Genomic DNA, 24,517 nt, shown 5'->3' on the forward strand with positions numbered 1-24,517 from the left:
GCGCCGGCGAGTGCGGGGCGGCCTCCCGCGGGTCCCGGCGCCTCGCCTCCCCCGCGGACGCGGGGCGGGGCCCCGGGTGCCCAGGTTACCTGGACAGGGAATCCACGCTGGGCGGCCGTGCCGCCGCCGGCTGGGAGTCGAGGCTCTCGCAGCTCGAGCTCTTCTCCATGGCGCGGCGGGGGCAGCAGGAGGAAAAGGCCGAAGCGACCTCCGCGGCTGCCGGGCGGGAGGAGCGGAGGGCGGAGTACGCCGGGCAGGGGCCGCAGTCAGGCCAGCGCCGGCCCGAGCGCGCCACCGGAAGCGGCCATGTTCCCCCAGACTGCACCGCGCCGGGGCTGCCGGGGCGCGGAGGACCCGCGGCGCCCCCCACGCGCCGACCCCCGCGCGCGGCCTCTGGGCACCGCGGGGAGCGGGTCGCGGACGCGGACGGGACGGGACGGGACGGGGCGAAGAGCCCGTGGAAGGAGGGGCGGTTGGAGAAATAAGGGGTCAGGGAATCCTCGCTGCGAGGGTCTCACGAAACGAGAAGGATCTGAAGTCCGGGGATAATTGAGACAGGGATGTGAAGGTCAGCGAAAGTGAGAGGACATCCTGATAAAGGAATGGGGGCGAACGGTCCATGAAGGGCAGAAAGGACGTGGGCGGGGGGACGGAGGTTAGAGAGGGAGGAAGAGAAGGAACAGCAGGTGAAGGATGAGGGTAGGAGCCATGAGATGGCAAAATGTTCGCCAGGTGGGTGGCTGGAAATAATGAGTAAGTAACTAAATAATGATTAAAGGCTGCTTTCGAGCCGGCCGGGCGTGAATTCAAATCCTGCCTCTGCCAGTTACTTGCATTGTAACCCACAGCATTGCACATCAGCTTCTTTTTCTGTAAAATAAAAAAGAATAACAATAGCTTCACAGATGACATGGGTTAGTCCACGTAAAATGCTTAAAACAATGCTTGGCACATAGGAAGCACTAACATGTTCGCTGGTGGGATTACCACCCGCTTCCCAAGGGTTGCTAGGAGGGAATGGACTCAAGTACACAAACAATTTCTAACCCAACTTCAACAGTAGTACCTGTAGGAGGGGACGATAGAGGAAGGGTGGCAACGAAGTAAGAAGAGATTGGTATGGGAAAGGTAACGGGGAAAGTATAGGACAAATAGGAAAAAATCAATAATGTTCATCATTCTGTTTCCATTCCACCCGTGGCTCAGCGTTGTAGAAAGGGCACCAGAAAGGAAGCTGAAATGTTCAGTGCTGTCCCTTGGATTGAAGTTTGCACAGTCTGAAAGTGTCTGTAGGAGGAAAGCACTTGGGCATTGACCCATTGTACACACAGGTATGGAAGAGGAAACTGGGAGGGAGCTGATAAATGGGCAAAAGGATTAGACACATGCACTATTAGATGCGGTGGTGTTGGATAGAGGGCAAACTGTTAGCAGTTTATCCCTGCCCTCTCAAATTCCCCTGTAGAGCAGGAAGGGAGGGGAAAGGATAGAATTGTGATAAGCCAACAGGAACTGGGTGAAGGGGAAATGCTTCTGCTGGTGATTTTCTGTTACAGAGGACACAGGAAGGATACAGAGAGGATACCATCAAGGAATTTTTCTGATTGAGGCTAAATTCAAATCACCTCATGTATGGTTTATAAATGTACAAAAATTATTTCTGTAAAAAAATTAGTCATTTAAAAAAATTAAACCCTTACTGGGATAAATAGAATGATGTTGATTTAAACTAGATTTAATTTATACTGACAACTGATGTTTTTAAGAAAATCTGAAAGTATTTGGCCAATGAAATACTAACTTGAAAGTATATTCCCCAAAAGAACGACCTAGTCTAGTTGTGTTCAACATAAGCTAGAGGACCTATTAAAATGGCTTAATATGTATTTAAGCACAAAAGGCTTAGCCTTTCTGTTCTATTCTTCAGCTTGGCAAGAACAGGATGGCAACCAATGTTTTTTTATTTCTACAATTTTTAAAGAGACCTTAACTGTACTCCTCTCCTCTCATAGGCAAAGACAGCAAGTAGATGATCAGAAACACTTAACCAGCATAAACATCTACAGTGATTCATAAAAGAATTTGCTTATTGCTTCCCCATCTCTACCTGCCTTCCAAAATGCTTTGATACTTTGACAGATTTGATACTTTGACAGATTTTCGAAACTGACTTGGTGAAGACTGATAAATCCCTTGAATGGGAGACCCACCTACTCCCTACTACCCAGTTCATTTCTAGCACTGTATTAATAGAGCACTTGAAACCATCTGCCTAATGATGTAGTAATTTGTGTATATGCCTATCTTGAAATTAAAAAAAGAACAATAACGTTGAGTGTAGAGACTTTTGAATCAGACAAATCTGAATTGGAATCCTGCTTCGATTACTTATTTGTCTATGAGTTTTGAATAAGTTGCTTCTCCAGACTCAGTTTTCTCATCTCTAAAATGGAAATCAAAATACTCACATAGTGGGTTGTTTTTTACTATACAGAGTTGGTTATACAGTAGGCTTTCAGTAAATGGGTTTGTTACTATTATTTGTTCTTCTCTGAACTTACTACTTCTAAACTAAATGGTAAGAAAGCAACTTCTTAGATTGAACAAGCAAAGAATACTTGAATCTCAGCTGAAAGTTCAAGTAGTGCTGAATTTGTTTTCTGACATACTGGCTGCTATTCAATATAGATATATATCTGTCTCCAAGCGAAATCAACTTGATTAGGACTTTTTGTACCTCGGTTTCTCATCTTTTAATAGAATATTTTAGCCTATCCAGGTCATTCAGGAACTATTGCTGTAATCAGATTACAGTTCCTTATCTCACCTATTGAACGGTTAACTTGAGAACTTCCCAAAATTATTTTTCTTACTTGAAATCTAGAGCAGTGTTCCTCAAATTATGTATGGGAAGAACTAGTGTTTTGTTTTTAATTTCCAAACCATTATGTGTTTGGAATATGTTTTTTTTTAATATAAGAAAAATTAACTACTTGAAAAAAAGAAATTTAAGAAAAACCAAGGCATGCAAAATAAAAGGCCAAATTTTTTTTCTTATATTTAACAGATAAAAACATTCTGTAAAAGTTGCATGAAAGTTTCAAATGTGTATTCTCTATTCTGTCCTCATCTCATCGTGAACAAGGAAACAAGTAATTCGTGTACAGGCACTGGTTGGGGGATCTCATTAGATGACCTGAATTAGAATATGGAAATAAACCTCTTTTGAGATGGTAAATGGTGGGTTATGAATGGACAAGTAGAAGGATACTTCTGCTTTTCTTAAAATGTGTATGCCAAAAACATAATCCTTGGCAAGATCAAGCTTCCATAATCCTTGTGATTAATTATTTCTATCCCCAAATTTAATTTTTTGATTAGTTTGGAGAGTTTTAGTATGAAGGAGTAAACTCCCAACAGACTGACCTTTTATTTTGTCTAGAGCTGTAAACTCTAGACAAAATAAAAACAAAATAAGTAAATAACTACCTGAGGGGTAAAGAGAGTTAATAGAAGCAGGCAGAGTCGAACCATGAAGGAAGTGAGCAACACAAAGTGAGTTGCCCATTTTGGTGGCTTCGACCTATAGACAGAGTAAAACTGGTGCAGTGCAGGACAGCAAACACTCACACAGAAAGCCTGCCATCCCTCTGGCCTGAGGAATTGAGAGAAGGGAGCCCAGAGAAGCTGGAGAATGAGGCTGGAATTCTGAAAAGGAAAACTGGAGAGAGGAACTCAAACTCTATATATAAACTCAGACAATCTCTGGCTACGTCCTAATTCAATTTGAACAGCATAAAAGCATAATGCAAATAACTCAGATTTTTTAAAAAAAAAAAGGTAGAATATTCTTGCACTCTTCCAGATATCAGAACTAAAGTAAGATTTGAGCAGTTACCACACAAGACAAATTTTCAGTTTGTTTCAAGCCACATTAATTTCCTGCTAAACAAAAGTATCAACACTTTGCAGTAGAATAAAACAGAATCCAGAGATTACAAAACAATGTTCATAATGCCAAAGACAATTCAGAATTACTTGATATAAAAAGTACCCAGGAAATGAGACCCATTCTCCAAGGGAAAAATAAAGAGAGGCTAAGTTCTAGGTGATATAGGTATGGGAATGATCAGACAATGACTTTAAAGCAGCTGACATATTCATTGAAGTAAAGGAAATACACTGTAATCAATGAAAATGTAGTAAAACTCAGCAGAAGAATCAAACACAGTAAAATGATCCAAATAGAAATTTTATGAAAAATACAATGTCGGAAATAAAAAGGTTCACTGGCTGGGACAAATGGTAGAATGAATTTAACAGAAAAATGTCAAAAACTTGAAGATAAATCAATAGAAATTTCTAAAAGGAAAAAGGGGAAAAAATAGCATGAGGGACATGTAAAACGATATCAAAAGCATTATACATATAATTGGAGTCCCAGAAGAAGTAGAAAACATTAGGCAGCAAAAACTAATGAAACTATAGCTAAAAACACCAAATTGGGTCACAACATAAATTTACAGATTCAAGATACTCAATAAGCACAAAACAGGATAAATACAAAGAAAATCATGCCTAGGCACATCATAATTAAAACCAAACTTAAAGAGAAAATCTTAAAAAGCAGCTAGAAAAAAATAACACATCACACATAGGGGAACCATAATTCTAAAGATTACAGGTTCCCCAGTAGATAGTATGGATGATAGAAAACACTAGAACCTAGAACATCTTTAAAAGTGCTTTAAAAAACAAGTCAAACTATATGTATATATATGTATACTGGGGTGCCAAAAAAACTGTATACAAGTGCACACTTTAATCAGCATTGCTCGAGCAGTAGTTTGCCGTGAACAGAAGTGTCTGGATGCTGATGGTAAGCACTTTGAGCACCTCCTGTAATAACAAGTCAAACGTGACTTGATTCATCTTTTATTGTTGGTATATATTGAGTATTACAATTTAATACAGCTTTTTCCTTTCTTAAAATGTGTATACTTTTTTGGCACACTGTATATAATAACATATATATATGTGTTATATATATATAACATATATATGTGTGTTATATATATATATAACATATATATAAATATATATGTATATATATGTTATAAATACATATGTTATAAATATATATGTTATATATATGTTATATATATATATATATAAAACAAAAACATCCTTCAAAACTGATGGTGAAATAAAAACATTTTTAGATGAAGGACAATTAAAAGAAAATCTTGCCAGCAGACACACGATATGCTAAAGAAAATTCTTCAGGCTAAAGAGAAATGATACTGAAGGAAACATGGCCATTCAAGGTGGAGATAAGAATAAGGACTATCTGGGTAATTATTAAAAACTATTTTACCCCTTAATTTCTTTCAAATACATATGACCATTTAAAGCAAAATCTACAACAGTTTTCTGGTGGAGTTTGTAATGCATATGTATAGTATAATATATATATATGAAATTAGAGCATAAAAGTTGTCAAGGGTTCATTGTAAATGGGACTATATAATTCCTAATTTTCTCTTTTTTTCTGAGTGATTCAACATGAATTCTAAGCAATCCCATTGTTAAGGTATTATTATTATTATTATTATTATTATTATTATCTGTATTTTATAGATGAGAATATTTTGGAAGCTTTGAAAGTTTAAATATCCCAAGGTTACATGAAGTATAATAGGTAGTAGAGTTTAGGTCTACTTAACTCTGATATCTCCTTAATCACTATGCTGTAATTCTTCATGAATAATTCATGAAATTCTCACAACAATGAGTTGAATGTTCATTGAGGATTGACAATAAAATTCCCTTTGCTATACGTAGTATACTTCTATAAGCTTCTTGGTTAAATTTCTCTGTACTCTGTAAGTCCTCTAAAACTCACCACATAATTAAGGACCCTCCTCCAGCTTTCTAGGAAGCAAATAGGATTGGCGAATTATGCTAGTGTGCTTAAGTAAATCACTTCAATCTGTACATTTTTTCCAAGAAAGCTACATTTCACAAATTTATTGCAATGATATAATATGTCTGCAAAATCTTATAAGAAGTATGAGGTCGGACAATTAAGTTTGAGAATTCATCTTAGAAAAAGTACTACATACCTCATTGCTGAATATCACTATGGTCACCTTCGAAGTACTCCCCCCTTCAGAAGCTATGCACTGACGACAGTGCCTAGTCCACCCTTCAAAGCAATTTTGGAACTTTTTCTGGAATGGCCATCAGAGCTGTGGTCGTATTACCCTTGATGCCCTAAATGTCATTAAAATGTCTTCCTTTTAATATTTCCTTTATCTTCGGGTAAAGAAAGAAGTCATTGGGGGTGAGTAGTGAGGGCGTTCCAATACAGTTGTTTACTGGCTAAAAACTCCCTCATAGACAGTGCCATTTGAGCTGGTGCATTGTCGTGATGCAAGAGCCATGAATTATAGGTGAAAAGTTCAGATTGACTAATTTTTTTCATGCAGCCTTTTCAGAACTTCCAAATAGTAAATTTGGTTAACTGTTTGTCTGGCTGGTACAACTTTGTAATGAATAATCTCTCTGATATCAAAAAAGGTTGGCCACATTGTTGCAACATGTTCGCAAACTTAATTGTCAGACCATGAATCTCTAATCATTCTTAGTATTTAATATTGTAAAGAGCAGAGAGCCTATTGTACAAAGTCTGACAATTAAGTTCATGAACTTGTTGCAATGATGTCACTAAACTTTTTTGATATCAGAGGGATTATTCATTATGAATTTGTACCAACTGGACAAACAGTTAACCAAGTTTACTATTTGGAAGTGCTGAAGAGGCTGTGTGAAAGTTACACGAAAATGACCTTAACTTTTTGCCAACAATTCATGGCTCTTGCATCAAGACAATGCACAAGCTCACACGGCACTGCCTGTGAGGGAGTTTTTAGCCAGTAAACAAATCACTGTATTGGAACATCTTCCCTACTCACCTGATCTGGCCCCCAATGATTTCTTTCTTTACCCAAAGGTAAAGGAAATATTGAAAGGAAGACATTTTGATGACATTCAGGACAGCAAGAGTAATACATACAATGACAGCTCTGATGGCCATTCCAGAAAAAGTTTCAAAATAGGTTTGAAGGATGGACTAGATGCTGGCATCGGTGCATAGCTTCCCAAGGGGAATACTTCAAAGGTGACCATAGGGACATTCAGCAATGAGGTATGTAGCACTTTTTCTAGGATGAGTTCGCGAACTTAATTGTCCAACCGTGTGTGTGTGTGTGTGTGTGTGTGTGTGTGTGTGTGTGAGTGTGTGTGTATAAAATTAAATAGTATTTAAACTTTGAAAGAAAGGGAATTCTGTCAATGCTGCAACATAGAGGAACCCTGAGGATATTAAGCTAAATGAGCCAATCACAAAAAGACAAATACTGTATGATTCCACTTATATGAGGTACTTATATGAGGAACTACAGTAGTCAAACTCAGAAACAAAGTGCAGTCTCTTTCCTCATGAGATACAGGCAAGTGTAATGAATTCATCATATCATATAAGTGTAGTTTATGAGAGTTTATACACAAAAGATGGGCATGTGGCTTTAGTGTATTTTGCAGTTTACAAAGTTATAATACCATAGACTGATAATATTGAAGAAAATTAAGAAATTAGAATGATCTTAGGTCTCGATATAATCAAATAACATATGAATGTACTTTTGTAAATAATAAAATGCAATATAAATAGTAATTATTATAGTGGCCTTTGTTGAGTAGCAGATGGTTTAATAGAGTTAGAAACCCTGCGTAGAATCTTCACTGTAATACTTCCTCTGTATGTGAAGTTAGAACATTCATCTCTGAGCTCCTGTAAAATGTAGCTAACATTCCTTCTCTTCCCCCATCTTCCTATATTATATGCACATAACTACATACACAAACATATCAGAATGTGAGAAGTGAAATGATATCTGTAAAAACATCTAGTACGGTACCTGGCACATTATACATGTTCTACAAATGGTAGTTCTCTATGTATTTCTTTAAAAAGATAAAGAGACATACAGTATAATTCAGACCAAAGAAGGACTGAGAATTGCTGAAATTTTGGCTGTAATTGAAGACCCCAGCATCTAGTTTTTTTCTAGTGATTCGGGGACATATTAAACAAAATCAACAGATTAAAGTAGCTGACTAAATCAACAGACCAAACTAACATTTTTTAAAAATCTCTGTTTGAATCTATTGATCTCATATTTTCAGATAATATGATTTCTATGACTGTGATTTAATCTAGCAATTGTCACTTTTACATTGAGGAAGTTAAATTGTCTGTTTGAACATAGTTCCTAAACTATACATCTGTGGGCATGTCTTCCTTCTTCAATTCATTAAAATTACTTTCACATTCATGACATTTTCATGACTATCTGATATATTACCTCAGGCATTGGGAAGCAGATAAAAGATTTCTGGCATCTTGGGAAGGATGAATTTGTCCTGGAAGCGATTACACCTTGATATATTGTTATTGAATCTCCTGGAAAGTGTTGTATGAACTGTCAAGCTTTGGTACCTGTTTTCAGTGTCTAATGTTGGGTGTCTAATGTACATCACACTTATGTGGTGGGAATTGCTTATACTTTCAAGGTCACCTACTGCATTTCTGCTCCAATTCATAATAACCGAAGTGTCATATGAGACAATCGCCTCTCCTTGACCTTAAATGAAGTTTGGGTTTTGGGCTGAAAACTAATAAAAAAAAACCTACTTGTCTTTACCTAGGACTGCAATCACTTTGAAACATTCAGAATTGAAGATGAAATTGAGTCAAAAGAAGTTATTTTGCTATTTTCTGCCTTGTCACAGCCAGATGATCTTGACATATCTTTGCTAACAACTTTTCTATCCTAATATTAAAGTTCTAGCACCGCCTTCAAATTTTTGCTCAAATGTCTCCTTCTCGGGGCCTACCTTGAATATTTAAAATTTCACATATGCCCCCTGCACTCATATCTCCCTTATTCTCTTCTGATTTTTTTCATACCATTTATCACCTTCTGCTTGTCATATACTTTACATATTTATATTTCTATTGCTATTATCTGTCACTTGCAGCTAAGATCCTTGTTGGTTTTGCCCATTGATGTGTTCCAAGCTTTTAGAAGAGTGCTTGGTACAAAGGGGACATTCAATAAATATGTTTGAATGAATGAATATGTTTCATAGGTGCCCCCAAGAAAATTCTTGATCTGATTTGAGAGTGCTCATGAGAAGAGCACCTAATCACAAGGGAAAATGGTATCTACTGCCAACAATGTTTTGGATGAGTGAGGACATCCCGAAGAATATGTTCTCTTGGCAGAATATGTTTGTATTCTTTCCCTTTCCAGGCAGTCTGTCCATCATTAGGTTAAGTTCTAAAAATGCATGTTCATTTATTGTAATGCTTTCACATTATTCATGATGTATAATATCCCTATAATTCAAGATATAGCATCTGTGCAGTACAACAAAGGTGAAAAACTAACAGCACTCCTGTATTATCAAAATAGAGATCTTCAAATCTTTGTGTCTAAATTTCAAAGCTTGGGTTCTATCATCACAATGCTACGTTTTTAACTGTTATTCATAAACTCTGAAGGACTTATATTTAATACTGATTTTTTTTACTTGAAAAGCAAAGTAACAAAAAACAGTGACATGCTTAGGAGTAATTTAATGGTGGAGAAGAAACACCAACAAAATATGCCTCCTGTCCTGGCATTTCAGGGCATATATTATATATATATATATATATATATATATATATATATATATATATATATATATATATATATATATATATGTTCCCAGGTAAACAAAATTTACATAAAGGAAACTTGCATAGGGAAATTGAGGGGAAAAAAGAGATGAGTGCAAACAACTTGGAAGGAGGTTAATTGTGAAGTGTTGCTTTCAGGACGAGATATACTGGGCTGAATCTATGTAATTAAACCTTAGGAATACAATTTCAAGTTTAATCAATTCATCCCTTACTGAAACCAGATTCATTAGAAATATTCAAACAAGTATAAACTGATGCAATTGACTTCAAAACAAAACTAAAAAGAGATCAGGGATTTTGACTTAATAATTCATGTTTGCTCTGGAATATAGGAATTCACTGGATCGTTGCCTTCTTCATCTACATTTTATTTTTATAAATATCAAAGCCCTACCTTTCCCACAAAGGTTTTGAGGTAGCTTATTACAAAAGATACATGAAATTGAAACAAACAAAACGATTTTTAAAAAAGGACTGAGAAAAAAAGAATCTTAAAAGAACGTTAAAAGTTTCCCATGAAAGAACCTTGGATTTCACACTAAGCCTCCTGGCAGCTATATCAAAAATTAAAACACATAATCAGTTATACTATTCTCATTATCAGAAAGGAAGAATCATATGAGTTTTTCACAAGAAACGCAACTTTTTTATAGCACTGAATTATATAAGAAATATCTCACTGAAATTTTATAGAAAGGATATAAAACAACATTCTCAATAGCATGTTTGTAATAAGTACAGTAGCTTATTTTATATTACTATTTCTTACAATAATTTTTAAAATAAAAATGGGTGACATGATCAGAAACAAGTACAAGGTCCTTTGGGAGCATTGAATAGGGATAATTAGCTCAACTTAAGGATCTAGGAGGGCTTCTTGGAGGAGATGATACATGAACTTGAGATGTATGAGTTAGCCAGGTAAGGAAAGAAAAGAAGGGCATTGCAACAGAGTAAACAGTATGTCAATTCCTCACTCTTACAGTACTCTGATGTTCATATAGTTGTGACCCAGTTAATGAGTGTTTGATTTCTTGTTTATATGAATAAACAGCTTCCTCCCTTATATCAGTTGCTTGACATTTAATAAGTTTCAAGAGCAAAGAGAAGTAAGAAATAAAGTATAACACACTCAGTAAAAACATGATGCAAGGTAAAATAATTTTAAAAACATTTACTAAGCAATGTAAAAGAAAAATGTAAAAGTGGAGACTATAAACAATACATGTAGATGATAAAATAAGATTTACGAAATAAAATTGAAAGAAAAACAAAGAAAGATGAAGATTTATTGATATATAGACAGCAAAGTAATTGCAGAGGACTAACAGATGAAATAGTGAAAAAATACAACAGGCTGAAATGGTATGAATGTACCACCAATGTATGATTTTAGGCAGAGCTGATCAAGAAATAAAAGACACATAAATTAAAAAGGAGATAATAAATCAGCACTAACAGTTAAAAAGGTAATCAGAGGTTTCAAACAAAAGTAGATATAATGTCTAGAAAAATCTCACCTACTTTTGTCCTCCCAAGGTTTCCTCAAAGATTCCTTAGACTAATACCCTCAGAACACAAACCAATATTCCCTTACCCTGTTTTATGCCTTAAGCCTCAAATGCAGTTTTTTAAACTATAGCTATCAGTGTATGCTCCTCCAAATTCTTTCAAAACAGTTAAAAAGTCAGGTCATTTCCCTCAGTCTGGACCGCTCACTTGAAAACTTTAGTTTGTTATACCATTATTACCTGAAAGGTATCCCATGTTATGAGACGATGCTCCTCAAACTTCTTTAGTCTTTGTACCACTTGAGTCAGGCAAAGCAAATAAACATAATCTCTGTAATGACTGGTGCTGATCTTGAATGGAAATCAGTAAAATGTTAGGCTTTCATTAACTATAATGTACCAAGTATTTTTTCATTGCAAATACAAATATATCAATGTTTGCATGTTGTAGAAATGAATATTTTTTTTAAAGGCCAGTCTGAATATACTTAGGTTAAATTACATGACAACATTTGCCTAACCATACCATAGGATATCAATTGGGGTTATATGAAAAAGGTCAAATAAATTTATGAAACTCCAGTTTTAAAAATAAAAGTTTTGTTTTCTAGAGAAATATTTCAAAATACCAGTGTTTCTCTTATATATGTCTAAGAATGCATTCTAGTACTTTCTAACCTAATTTAATTATGAAAATCCTGTTTGACTGTACATTGCAAAGCCCCTAACTAGTAGTTCTTGAAATACACTTTGGGAAGCACAGTTTCAAGAGAAAGAACTATACAGAGGTGGGAAATCTAGCTTTCTAACAACATCTCTGCAGTTGTGTTACTAAAGGACTGATGGGAAGTATTCATAAAGTAGCTCTGACTTTATATTGCAATGGGAAAAGAAGCATCCTATCTTGGGGAAAATAATAGTTAAATGAATTTTCTTTTTAAAACCTGGACTTTATGAATAGAGCACCACATGTTTTAACTTCAAAACTTAAAATAGTTGGCACATACTTCTCTGAAATGAAACATACCTTGATGTGTTTTGAATTTTTAAATACAAGCAAATAAATACACATATGCAACATTTTATTTGTTTAACAATTCACATCTAGGGTCAGTTAAATTTGGAGATCTGAACTTTTACCCATTGTTTTGGAGATTATCAGTTTTTCCTCTGTCATAAAGAGAGCTTATGTCACTGCATAAGTGAAAATAACTTCAAGAAAGAAAAACCACAATAAAACATGGCAATATTTCATGCACCAACTGAGACATCTGTGCACACAATGACATTCAGAACTCCCTGGTATCATTATTTTATAAGCCTTTGAATATTTAGCTTTCAAACTCTATTATTATTGTATTTAGAAAGAGTAAAACTTGTTTTTTCAGATATTATCCACTACCTTTGAAATGCTAAACTGAGAGCCTTTGAAAGGAGTTTTGGAAAAAAATCTTCAATAATCCACATCGTCTTAGACATGTAACAGTGAAATGAATTCACTCAGTCACTGCCCTTTAACAGCTGTGTTTCTTCTCATAACCTTTAATTTTAATATTTGCAACTGTATTATAGTGCAGCTATAGTGCCTCCTCTATGAATATACTTTCTGAATTAGATAAGGGATGGAGACTATTTTTCCATAATAAAGTAGTCATCTGGATTGAATTGTCAAAATGTAATCCTCACAACACTCTTATTTGGTTTTGTGAAATGAACAAAGACATATACTTTGACACGCTCAGAGCAGGATTAAGACATCCTTCGAACCTTTTTTGATTACCCCAAAGATTAACAAAAATTCCTGGCTAACTTTATCCAAAAGACCAGATGTAGAATAATCTTCTATTTTTCCAGTAAGTGTTGAAAGGCAGAATTACATAAATGGAGATGCACATTTTATATAAATGAGGCTTATATATATGTATATATACATGTATATATATACTAACTTTTTCTTCAGTGCTTTGAAAAGTGACGTGTTGCTTCCAAGTTAGTATATGAATGGGTAATGAGTAAAAAACTACTTTGAAGATTATTTATGTTATATTCATTCCTATTGAAGGTAATCTTCCTTAATATTTTAAAATATTTTCTTAGAAATTAATGTTAAGGATCAAGCTTATTTTTCAAACATGTATAACTTCTGTGCCATTCTATCCTCACCGCCATTATTTCCTAAATAAAGCCCTATACTCATTACAATCTTTATTTCATTCCTTAATGTTGAATAGAGTAGATGTCCCCTTATATGATGTGATTAGAACTGGTAGCTTGTCAATTAATTTGAGAAAGAAAATAAAATTGGATTAAACAGAGAATTATATATATGTGTGTAATGTATACATAGATACACTATATACATACAAATATACATAAATTAAATGTTTTGAGTTGAAACATAAAATTTAAACATTTTAATTTATAGTTTATAAAGTACTTTTGTGCATAAATCTTTTGATGTTAGGACCAAGGCCTTTCTTTTTGGTATGGTTTTGCTAATGGGAGGTCTCTGAAGTCTTTCTTGAGTGAATCACATACATAATGCATCTTCTATGATTTCAAATTCTGATTTCATTAAAATGGAATGAAAAGTTAAAACACTTGCAAAACAATCTGAGGACAAAATCCTTGTACTTAATAATCGATTGGTTGATTGCAATCCCCCTTCTGTCTTTCACATACCTAATTTGACAGTATTTAAAAATTATTTACTATGAAATATATCAAATACACAAATTATAAATAAATATGTATGTATTTCTCTCAAAGAACTTCTTAAGCAGCATACATAGTTTATTATTGTTTATAAGTATTTTCTATATTTTATTAGTTTTTTCATTGACCCATGAATTGTTTAGATGAGTTTTAATTTTTTAATTTCCAAGTGAATGGAGTTTTTCAAGTTATCTTTTTTTAAAATTTATTAGGGTGACATTTGTTAGTAAAATTACATAGATTTCAGGTGTACAATTCTCTAACAAGTGAATTGTGAATGGTGAACATGGTCAATATAATACTTATCTTTTGAAATTTAATGAGGCTATCTTATGGCATATAATGTTAATTTTCATCAATATGCTTAAAAAGATTGTTTATTCTCCATTCACTAGGAACAGTATTCAATTCATGCTGATATTTCTAAGCTTATATTTATTTTTTAAAATATTTTAAACTTAGGTAATTTATATTTGTCTGTTATTTCCAATATCTGGGTCTTCTGCTGTCTGTTGCTTATGCTGTTTCTCATTCATGGTGATTTGTTTACTTACATGTAATTTAACTTAGCTTTCTTTTCATTTCTAATAATCTATTTCAGATATACAAAAAAACATTTTAAAATATAACAACCATGTAGTCTCCATCCAGCTTAGAAAACAACATAATTTAAGTCTCTTTGGTACACCTTCACATTTCTCTATATTCCCTCAAAGATAATCAACATTTTGAATTTATGTTTCTCATTCCTTTTCATCTTTAAAAAAAAAAAAACATCTCTCTCCCCCTTGTCTTTATTTTCCTAAGCACTCAGGTTGTTTATTGTTTCAGATTATCCCATTTCCATGTCTTTATACTTTTATTTACCATAATTTCCAACCACCCGCTCGCTCCCTTGTCATTCTCTAGGGTATAACTCTGAGTACTTGACACCTCGCCTTTCTTGAAGATCTGAAATGTCATGACACAGTCATGGTTCACAAACAGTAGTTATAAGTCTTTGGGTAGCGTGACCTTTCCCAAATGAAAAGGTAAAGATTTGCTATAGACAACATTTTTTGCCCTTCACAATTTTTTGTTTCCATTTTTCAGCTTGGGACATAGACCTGAGGCAGAGGTCACAAGAATAAAGAAGAAGAGTTCTCTGCTTCCACATGGCGGACATGAAAGATGGAAATAGCCAGGGTACCTAACAGCCTTTTTGGACTACTGCACACTAGGTTAGGACTGCCTGCCTCAGACCTCTTTTGCATGAGACAAATGCTGCATTTTATGTAATCTCAGATGCCCTTGATTGTAAGACACATCATTATTCTACATACCACTAAGAAAGAAAACAAAATGCTGGCACTTATACAATAATACAATGTATTCTTTTCACATCAATTGTAAATGACAACCTAATTTTACAGATAAGAAACTGAAAAAACGTGTTTCTAAGAATCAATGAAATATAAAAAAAAACAACTTTTTAAAAAACACCATTAATTGAGGTTTCAAATACTTGCAGCTGAACAGGTTCCTAATAGATGTGATTCCATAAGAAATAGACACATTTAGACTGAAATTAGTGTATCTGAAAGTAGAGAAGGAAGTAGATCAGGCTTGCTAAGAAAGCTGCTCTTTGCTCCAGCTCAGAAAGCCAAGATGGCTGAGTGCAGAAACCTGCAAGCATATTGTATCAGACCTGGGCTTGTTTATTGGCAGATTTATTCATTGCCCTTCTCTGATCTGGTCTGTAATGCTCCAGGTTATATTCTCAGCCTTCTGGGTGAGCTAGGTCCAACTGAGTTCAGCCAATGAATGCACTGCCTAGAGAGTGAAAGAAGACAGGAGGGATGAACTGTGTCCCTTCTCCTCCTTCTCTGTTATAAGTGGCACTTCCGTTAGCAGCTGAAAGTCCTCACTGGATCCAGACAGGTTCAGCCAATGTTTCAGTATCTGCTTAGTGTTCCTTGGCCTCTTGTATTTTTGTCCTTCTGCCGTGGGAATGGGAGTGGCTTCCTGTTTTAGCTTATCTCAGGATGGCCTCACCAACCCTTATTTGGTTTCTCAACTCGCTCATCACCTGTGTAACCAAATCTTTGCATTGAAGTCTCTCTGACACTTGGGCTGTTTGAAGTGGTTTTTGTTTCCCTGACTAGAACTCAGTGATACTTTTTGAAAAGCTGAATTTTCATTTTTAAGCTAAAGTTATTGCACACTGAGTCAAACAGATGAGAATCATAGCAGGAGATATGATTGGGACATGAGAGATGTCTGATTGCCTGAGCGTTCCCCTTGCACTTCATGTAATAGACACCCTGAGGAAAGGGTGAATATTCCCATTGCAAAATGCAACTGGCATGCATCTTGAGGAAAGAGGGGAGTTTTTCATGTTTCTTCTCCCCAGGTTGAATGTTCAGAGGCAGAACAGTCTTTATTCTTCTTGTTCAGAAGGATGTGATCTACATGTTACTTTCTCTTCCTAATAGAACTCTTATTACCATTATCCTGTTCTCTCTCCATTTGGACTCGTTGGGAGTGGATAAATATCTTTTGGGCTTAGATTGCTGGTTCATCTTGACCTAGCATAAAAGAGCTTACCTCACATAGATGTGCTGGACCAGGAGGTGGATGTAGGAAATAAGTGAGATTTGGATTGCCGCTTTATAGGGAGGCGGTGAGTATAGTTGTATTATAGTGAGGTTTCGAAATTCAAAATATGGGAAAAACAGTATGTGTGGAAGGAAATAGAAAAACCGTAGTAGACATCTGTGGTTTTCTTCCCTTTCTCTCTCCTCCCTTCCTCCCTTTCTTTCTGACGATAGCAATTTGATCCTCCTTCTGGATATCACAACTGTCCCATGCTCAGTCCACAGGGTTTAGTGGTATTGACATTACCCTCCCTTCAGGATAGGCATTTGACTCAGACCTGGCCAATCAAACACTGCACCTCCCTGGCCAAAATGACTGTCCAGGGATGGGCAAAGGCCCTAATCAAAGCCTGTGAGGTGCAAAGTTGTATCTTTTGAAAGGGAAGCATTCACTGGACTTGGAGTTGTGGGGATGTAAGTCTGGCACTTCTACCAATCATCTTGCCACCATGAGAGAAGGGCCTGCCTGAGAACGGAGTTAAGACACAGGGAAACAAAGGGGAGAGACAGAAAAGAACCAACGCTTGATGACTTTGTTGACCCACTCGATTCAGCTGTGCCAAAATCCAGAACTAGCTCCTAAACTTTTTAGTCATGTTAACCAGTAAATTCCTTTCTCTAAGCCTATTTGAGACATGTTTCCTTTCCTTCTTTCTTTTTCCCTTCCCCCTTTCTTTCCTGTTGCTGAAAGAACCCTATAAAAAAGCTTCTATTTGTGCAGTCTTTCATATATTATTCTTTCTCCCTCCGTGTTGCTGAATGATCCCTAAGTAGTATAAAAAGTGTCTGTATATTCATGCACAGCCTGGAGCTAAAGATGACTTAAATTTGGTAAAAACAAAACTTAAAATGCTATTTACATAAACAAACAAAAGCCCCCTTTTATATTACTGCGTGCATGTCAGGGACAACAGCATTTGGTTTTAAAAATGTTGCCAGTGAAGTTGATATTAGGGTACTACATGTACTTTGTCTATTGTAGGAACTTAGGAAATATATTTAAAAGATGCCACACTATCATTTATAACTCTCAGAAGTTCATTAATGTACTACTCAAAGTATTAGTTTTTCTCCTCCCTGGTAGGCAAATATTTTCTTTATGAAATTCTACGATCTCACAGGGAAAATGACCATTGCATATCATATTCTAGCTTTTGATCCTCAGGATTTGATTTGTAGTAAGTCAATGGGCATCTACATCAGCATTGTCTTTCTATTTGTCTGTCTAGTTCTGGCCTACTTGTGATGAAATCTCATTTTCGTATGATTTAATTTTGAAAGGTATGGTTGCTTTGTTAAATAAAGTTGACTGCCCGTATGAAAATTTTCAAAAGGTTGAGATATTTATTTTTAACATGATGCCACTGAGTCTTTCTGGTTAATTTTGCACTTTGTAAAAAAAAAAAAAAAAATCAATCGCAGTTTTAGAGTTGGAAAGGAATGGAGAGTTATTTCAGCTCCAAAACCCCAGTTTTGGGTGAGGAAACAGTTACAGAGATATAAAATGGACACAGTGGAGAAAAACATTTAAGAATTTGAACTGCCTTTGACAACCACAGAGGAGGAAGCTGAGCTGTTCTTCATTGTTTCCACTCACTTTTAGTCTTTCATTTCTCTCAGGTCTACTGCCATGGATACAAATGGGATTCTCAGATAATTTTAGAGTTGCATATTTCTTTCTCTTAATTTGTATTTTATTTATTTTTATTGATGTTGACTTTATTTATTATCCAACCATCCAGAGTCATTGGACAGGGACTATATAAAATGTCAATTTTATTATTGCTTCATTAATAATGCTATTAAAAGGATAATGTCACACAACTTTTTGGAGGAAAGGAAAGGGACAATGAAACTCTGGCAATATATTTCAACAGTGGAGCAAGAAAATTTGGTTAGAATGGTTCCCCTTGCCTCCTACAAAGTCTCACTTTTCTCTCAACCTCTCTAACTCTCAAGAAGAACTGTATAAATATACTCGGTGAGGCTGTGTTTACCTGGCCCTGTGTTCACTCAACCTGTCTGCCCAAGTCCCACACAGCAGGCCAGGCAAAGGCCCACAAGCCTTAGAATTAGAATATTTCTCCAGTATTTACTAAGTGGTGTGTGTACAGGACCTTAATACAAACTTTCTAAGTGAACTAAAGAACCCTAAAATGAGACATCAGCGTCACTAGTATTAGAGAAAAGATTTGCGCATCTGTCTTATACAGTTCTCAGAACTTTCTGTGATATTGCAGCAATATAGTTGGTGACTGAAAGTATGATTTCATACAAGAGAACCACTTCTGAATGTTTTTAAACTATTTTTTAACACATGAAATTACACACAATACAAAATATTTGTTTTACAAATTGAAATCTTTACAGTTATGGGTACAGTTACAGTAATGCAAGTAATATTAGTGCATTCACTTAGAGCAGAGTTATTTATCTTCATTGGGCTTAACACGAAGCCAAGAATGAGTTATTTGCTTAAATTGCTTTCTAGTCTTTGCATTAAAAAAAGAAAAATTACTTCTACGTCCTTTATAATATTGTCAGAATGATAAACAATGCCAACAATTAAGTAGTCTGGTACTTCTATAAATGGGAGATTGTATTCCAATAGCTTTTAAGTGTTAAATAATAAAGTTTTGGCTACATAAGTCTATCAAATTGTCATTATCTCAGCTTTCAGGAAAATTACGTCATCTTTGGTAATAGGCTGCCAAAAAACAGAAACTATAGACTACACCATTTTTTTCCAAAGAATCCTGTGTTTTAATGAATAGCTGAATAAATAGACATTAATTATGAAATTCACATTAAGATAGAAGAAAATCCAAACATTCTGATTGTTTTATCTCTGAAATTTGATAGCTACTACAAAACATACTATTTATGTTAGGATAAAAATAAGCTGAATCACGGGAGTGTAACTGGGACGTGCTGGCAGATATATACAGTAACATGGAAGAGCCATAAAATAAACGTGTTTATATGTACATAATTTTTCCTTAATTTTTTGCATGGAGAAACGCTGTTTCATAAAATGGGAAAACACACAGTAGACCACATGCAACAAGGACCAATACAATGTGCACAGCAGAATAATCAAACAAGACACAAGAACTATGGGTTTAAAAAAGAGTCTGGGAATAAAGTAAAAGGAAAGGATTGAAACCTGGAATGCTTTCGTATTGAGGTTTCAGAATATAAATTTGTCTAACAAGCCTCTTGATAGTTTTTAAAAGTTCCCACTTGACCACCTCCGGATTAAGTGTAGAGCTAAAAATAAACCATCGTATTATACAAAACTTTGTATATTAGCATACAAAAGGTAACAATTTACTTTTTGTATAAAATATAACCTTTTGATAGTATATTTATTTCACATATGTATAAATATAACCCAAAGAATATGTTTTAAGTATTTCTACCAAAATATTCTTTACAAAAGTTTACAAAACAAGTCATTCATTTGTATTTACAACCTAGCACAGAAAAGATTCTGGGCCAGTGATGTTGGTATCATGTAAAAGAGAGTGCTTCTAGACATTTGAAAGATTAGGAGCGGGCTTTGCAGAACTGTCAAAATGTGTTCTTTTTAAGAACAGATATTTAAAGATTTAGTTATTAAATGACGTCAGTTAAATTACATTTGATAATTGAATATGTGTGTATACATTATATAATAACTAAAAAGGCTGAAGAAGGCTGTGTTCCTCTGTAATAAGGAAGGTGATAGTGATATTTTACATCCTTCCCAAATCAGCACAAAGCTTCCCCATTTTACAGATGATCTGTATTTGGGCACTGACATTACATGACTCAACAAAACTCGTTCTTTGATACAGTACTGAGCCCTGAGGGAGAAAACCTGGATATGAAGGGTCCATCCAGCATGTGGCAATGATTCATTACACTAGGGACAGAAGAATGCATAGACTGCTACTAACAGATCACACTCTACGTAGCCATTTAACCAAATAATACATCCAAGTAAGAACAGTGTTCTCTCTCAGTACTGCTTTCCTTCAAACCCTACAAAATAGATTTCTATCCACACCTACCTGCCATCCCTGGTCCTGATCTTTTGCTTCTTATCTCTAACCAAAACATGATACCTTCTAATCTCAGTTTTGGTCTCCAAACTTCCTCTTCTTACAAATCAGTCTCTAGTCATCAAAATAATCAGGGAGGACAGGCTCAGTTTCACTCAGCTTGGGAACTAACCAGCAGGTACCATCACAATAAGCAACACCCCAGGTTATGTGTGGTCAAATAAATCTCCTTTATACTAATGCTCAACGGGTGTCTTCTTTTTTAAATAGTGAAGTCTGATGCAGACACGTGTGCACTAATATTTTAGTATGATTCGGACATGTAGTGACTGTATCTAGGACTTGAAAACGGATTCAGAAATTGGTTGTGGAAACCAATAAAGTTGGATAGCTCTGCATTCATGTTTCATCACTAGACACAGCCTCTTACTGAAATACAGGGTATGTGGGAAAACTGAAAAAGTGAGGGGTGAGGCTGGGAAAGAAATTCTATAACCACTGGATGTTCTCTAGGTTCTCTGGCTTTTCGTTACTTAGGATACTGTTTGGTTACTCCAAACAAACTTATCACATTTCAATCTACCCTGGACGTTTTAGGGAAACTAAATGAAAAGACATAGTAGAAAGATTAAACCACACATATCTATGAGAGCAAATTAAGGAATTTGTTGCTTGTTGCTTGGAACTAATACCTCTGCATGACATAGGGTTTAAACAAGCTAAAAGTCCTAAAGCTTTCCTTTCAGGGAGAAAAGAAGCTTGGGAAGCCTATTTTACACAGCTAATTACACATCAACATCACAGTTATGTTTGGATAAACTGGATACTGTGTCCTGAAGTTTAGACAGGGAAAAGTGATCCCAATGTTTTACTTTCAGGTTTGAGATTTAAAACAAGCATTTGGACCAAAATGTTCACCACTACAGTTACTTTCTGCTTTCCATGTTTAAGCCAAGGTATCTTCATGTAGTCCAACTAAAAGTCAACCGTGGGCCTTTCCAGAGTCCTTGTAAAATACTGCCTTTCAGTGCTGGAGTGGGTGAACTGTCTCCCTTTTCTCCTTTAGGAGTTGTTCCCCAAGATTTCATCAAGATTGATGTCTTTCATCCAGTCATCATTACCAGGCTCTGTCTTCAATAAAGAATCAATGAAATCAGCATCACTGTTTAGGGCAGGCCCCATGTTATCAGTCTGCTGGCTGAGAAAGTCAAAAGCTAAGTCACTGCCATGGTCAGTTCCTTGAAAAGCCCTGGAACTTTGGTTGGGTGAAGGAAAATTGCCCGGTGTCAGGGATGGTGGCTGGCTTATGCCTGTCCTCGACTGATTCAACCCTGTTCCTGACTGGTTTAAATTAGGCAAAATCTGTGTGCTTAGCTGAGTGGGTCTGAGATTCAGACTTCTGAGTGGACCCATGGTTTGTCCATTCAATGTCTGGCCCATCTGGTTCATGGGTCTCATTTGCAGTGCTGGTGTTAACTGATTAGGAGGGGCCACTGCTCTCTGGGGAAATTGCTGGCTACCTACTGCCTGTTGCAATGACTGGTTTGGAGTATAGGCTGTCGGTGTACCTGTAGGGAAGCGGACGCCTGTGGATTTCAGGGCTTCCTGCTGTTTGGTTGCTGCTTCTTGAGAGGCCCAGTTGGGTGCTGTTGTGGTCGATGTGATCATTATGTTTGATGTTCTCTGTGCTGGCATGCTTGCCATACTATGGGTTAAATTTGGTCTCAGTTGTTGTGAATTGCCAACAGGTCCTGCTCCAAAAGTGGCCACGTTATTATTACCATTTGGCCCTAGGGTAGGTGGCCGTGGCATTAGAGGGTTGTTTTGATTTGCTATCAATTGGTTTGGGTTTCTCTGTTGGGTCAGTTGATTCATTCCTGAAGTGACGCTGTATGTGCCAGGTTGATTGCAAGGCAGATTTCCATACATCCCTAGGTTCTGAACTGCTGTGGCTAACGATGGCATTCTTGTTCCGTGGGAAGTAGACATAAGGCTGGAATTTGGAGTTAAAATGGTGTGTGTTGAAACTGGGTTTGCCAAAGTCTGGTTAGAGTTTAAACTCACTGTTGATGAGGCACCTAAGGAAAAGAAGATAATTATATTAGTTCCTAGCAGTAGGTTATCTCCTCTTTTATAGCACTTTGCAATAACATATCGAAACTCAACCTATGGCCTTGAAAATTATGTCCAATTATTCATCTGCATCATTCCTATTCAGGAAGCTGCCATGAGTGGCTCCAGGGTCCAAATGGTAAATTCCCATCTCTTTAAACATCTGGAATTCACTGTAATCCATGCTCCAGTGATTATTTCCACATGAAAAGCCTCTTGCTCTAGGAGCTATAGTTACTATTCCATTGTTATCCACACACCAGGAGCTACCTGTGCTCGTGCCATTTCCCTCTCCTCTGATGCCCTTCTTGTCTCACTGAACAGTATCTTTTCTTTAAGGCTCAGGCCAAGGTCCAAGCTCCTTCATTAAGCTTTCCCTGTTATTCAAGCCTGTTCTCTCCAGTAGCATTTGCTCTTTGAAGTTATCATTTAGCACTTAGCTTTTACATTGGGAAATCCATGGAGCCTCAAAGTGCCTGCCAGTCATATTGATGCCTGTCAATAAGTGATTGGATGTGGGGCCATCCAATCATGGGCTGCTGTACTGACAGGCTCCACACATCAGAGAGTGATTAATCAACACATTGACATCTTCCTAGCATGGAAGGTTAAAGCATCATGGGAAGACATCTTGAGAGCCAAAAAAGAAATGCCAGAAATATTTTTTTAAAAGTGCCTGCTGGATGATAAGTTCCTTGAGGGAAAGAATTTTTACCTGTTTTGTTCACTGTCACATTCTCCGAGTCTAATAGATGGTACAAAGTAGGTATTCAGTTGATATTGAATGTATGAATGGATGAATGAATGAATGAATGAATGAGGGCTTGAAGCAAAGATATAACTTGGAGAAAGATATTCTTTTGAAGTACTCTCTCTGAAGAGAGGCAAGGAGGCCTAGAGAGCCAGAGATACTGAGACTATCAGAATGGTAATGTCTGAGTAGAGCATGGCTGCAATTGTAACCCAGTGTATCCCTTACTGCTTGAGGATAGGAGCATGGTACACAATCTGAAAGACTGAAGGCCTTGTTATTGGTTTTAAAATATGTCTCCAACTAGCCTCCATATCCCTTGAAGTCAGGAGCAGTCTCTTGTGTCTCCAGGCTTAGGATAGGGCCCTGTACTGTGTACAGCAGTGAGTGTTTGATGAAGGAGAATCCGAGTCAGGGTAGAGAGACTTGAACAATAACTCAGAGTTCACAGACTGCTCATGAAGTTAAGCAACATCATCTTGGTCTCTGAAGGTTTCATGAGAAGGGAATTTACAACTATGAAAATGCTACGGAAAAAAAATATAGAGGCTTTAAAATTAATTTCCCTCTAGGTGCCCTCTATTTTAACAATATGCACTGGGAAGTTTTATGAGGAGAGTAGTATTTTTAAACAACCAGAGTAGAGATAATTTCTATAAGGATCACAAAATATTATTTGCAATCACTATTTAAAAGCTTCTAATATGTGGTAGAAATTGTTTCAAGTGCTTTTTGTACATCATCTGTCCAAGTGATTAACATCTGGGCCAAGTGATTATTATTGTATTGAGATTAAGTTAAAAAATAATAAAGAGATGTAGTGTGCTTGTTGCTTACTTCATTCTCAAAAAACACAGGAAGTACAAGGTTCTAGGGCAGTAATTCTTACCCACTTGGGGGTCAGCAGCTCGATGCTGAGGGCCCTTCCCTTT

General features: G+C 36.2%; 2 protein-coding genes and 1 long non-coding RNA gene across 7 annotated transcripts in view; 1 reads left to right on the forward strand and 2 right to left on the reverse strand.

Annotated features, from left to right (window-relative positions):
• Positions 1 to 870, reverse strand: part of MTMR2 (myotubularin related protein 2) — a 95,335-nt gene extending 94,465 nt beyond the window's left edge. Inside the window, exon 1 of one of the 4 annotated variants that reach the window (XM_081061612.1) lies at positions 90 to 870. Coding sequence is in view for 1 of the 4 variants with exons in the window: in XM_081061616.1 (XP_080917742.1) it covers positions 90 to 169 (80 nt within the window). In the remaining 3 variants the exon portion in view is untranslated. The remainder of the gene's footprint in view (positions 1 to 89) is intronic. The other 3 variants (XM_081061616.1, XM_081061615.1, XM_081061613.1) reach the window with 3 other exon arrangements.
• Positions 334 to 18,071, forward strand: LOC308502987. 2 transcript variants are annotated; one of them, XR_013994119.1, is made up of 3 exons: positions 334 to 568; positions 1,207 to 1,331; positions 15,133 to 18,071. It is a non-coding gene; the product is annotated as an uncharacterized lncRNA (long non-coding RNA). The 2 variants fall into 2 exon arrangements; XR_013994120.1 differs by lacking the exon at positions 15,133 to 18,071 and adding an exon at positions 2,013 to 3,090 and having other exon boundaries at positions 460 to 568.
• Positions 18,003 to 24,517, reverse strand: part of MAML2 (mastermind like transcriptional coactivator 2) — a 341,299-nt gene continuing 334,784 nt past the window's right edge. Inside the window, exon 5 of the mRNA XM_081061610.1 lies at positions 18,003 to 22,800. Within this exon, the coding sequence (XP_080917736.1) occupies positions 21,785 to 22,800 (1,016 nt within the window). The 3' untranslated portion in view covers positions 18,003 to 21,784. The remainder of the gene's footprint in view (positions 22,801 to 24,517) is intronic.

This window comes from Rhinolophus hipposideros, assembly GCF_964194185.1.
Source record: "Rhinolophus hipposideros genome assembly, chromosome: 10".
Lineage (NCBI taxonomy): Eukaryota > Metazoa > Chordata > Mammalia > Chiroptera > Rhinolophidae > Rhinolophus > Rhinolophus hipposideros.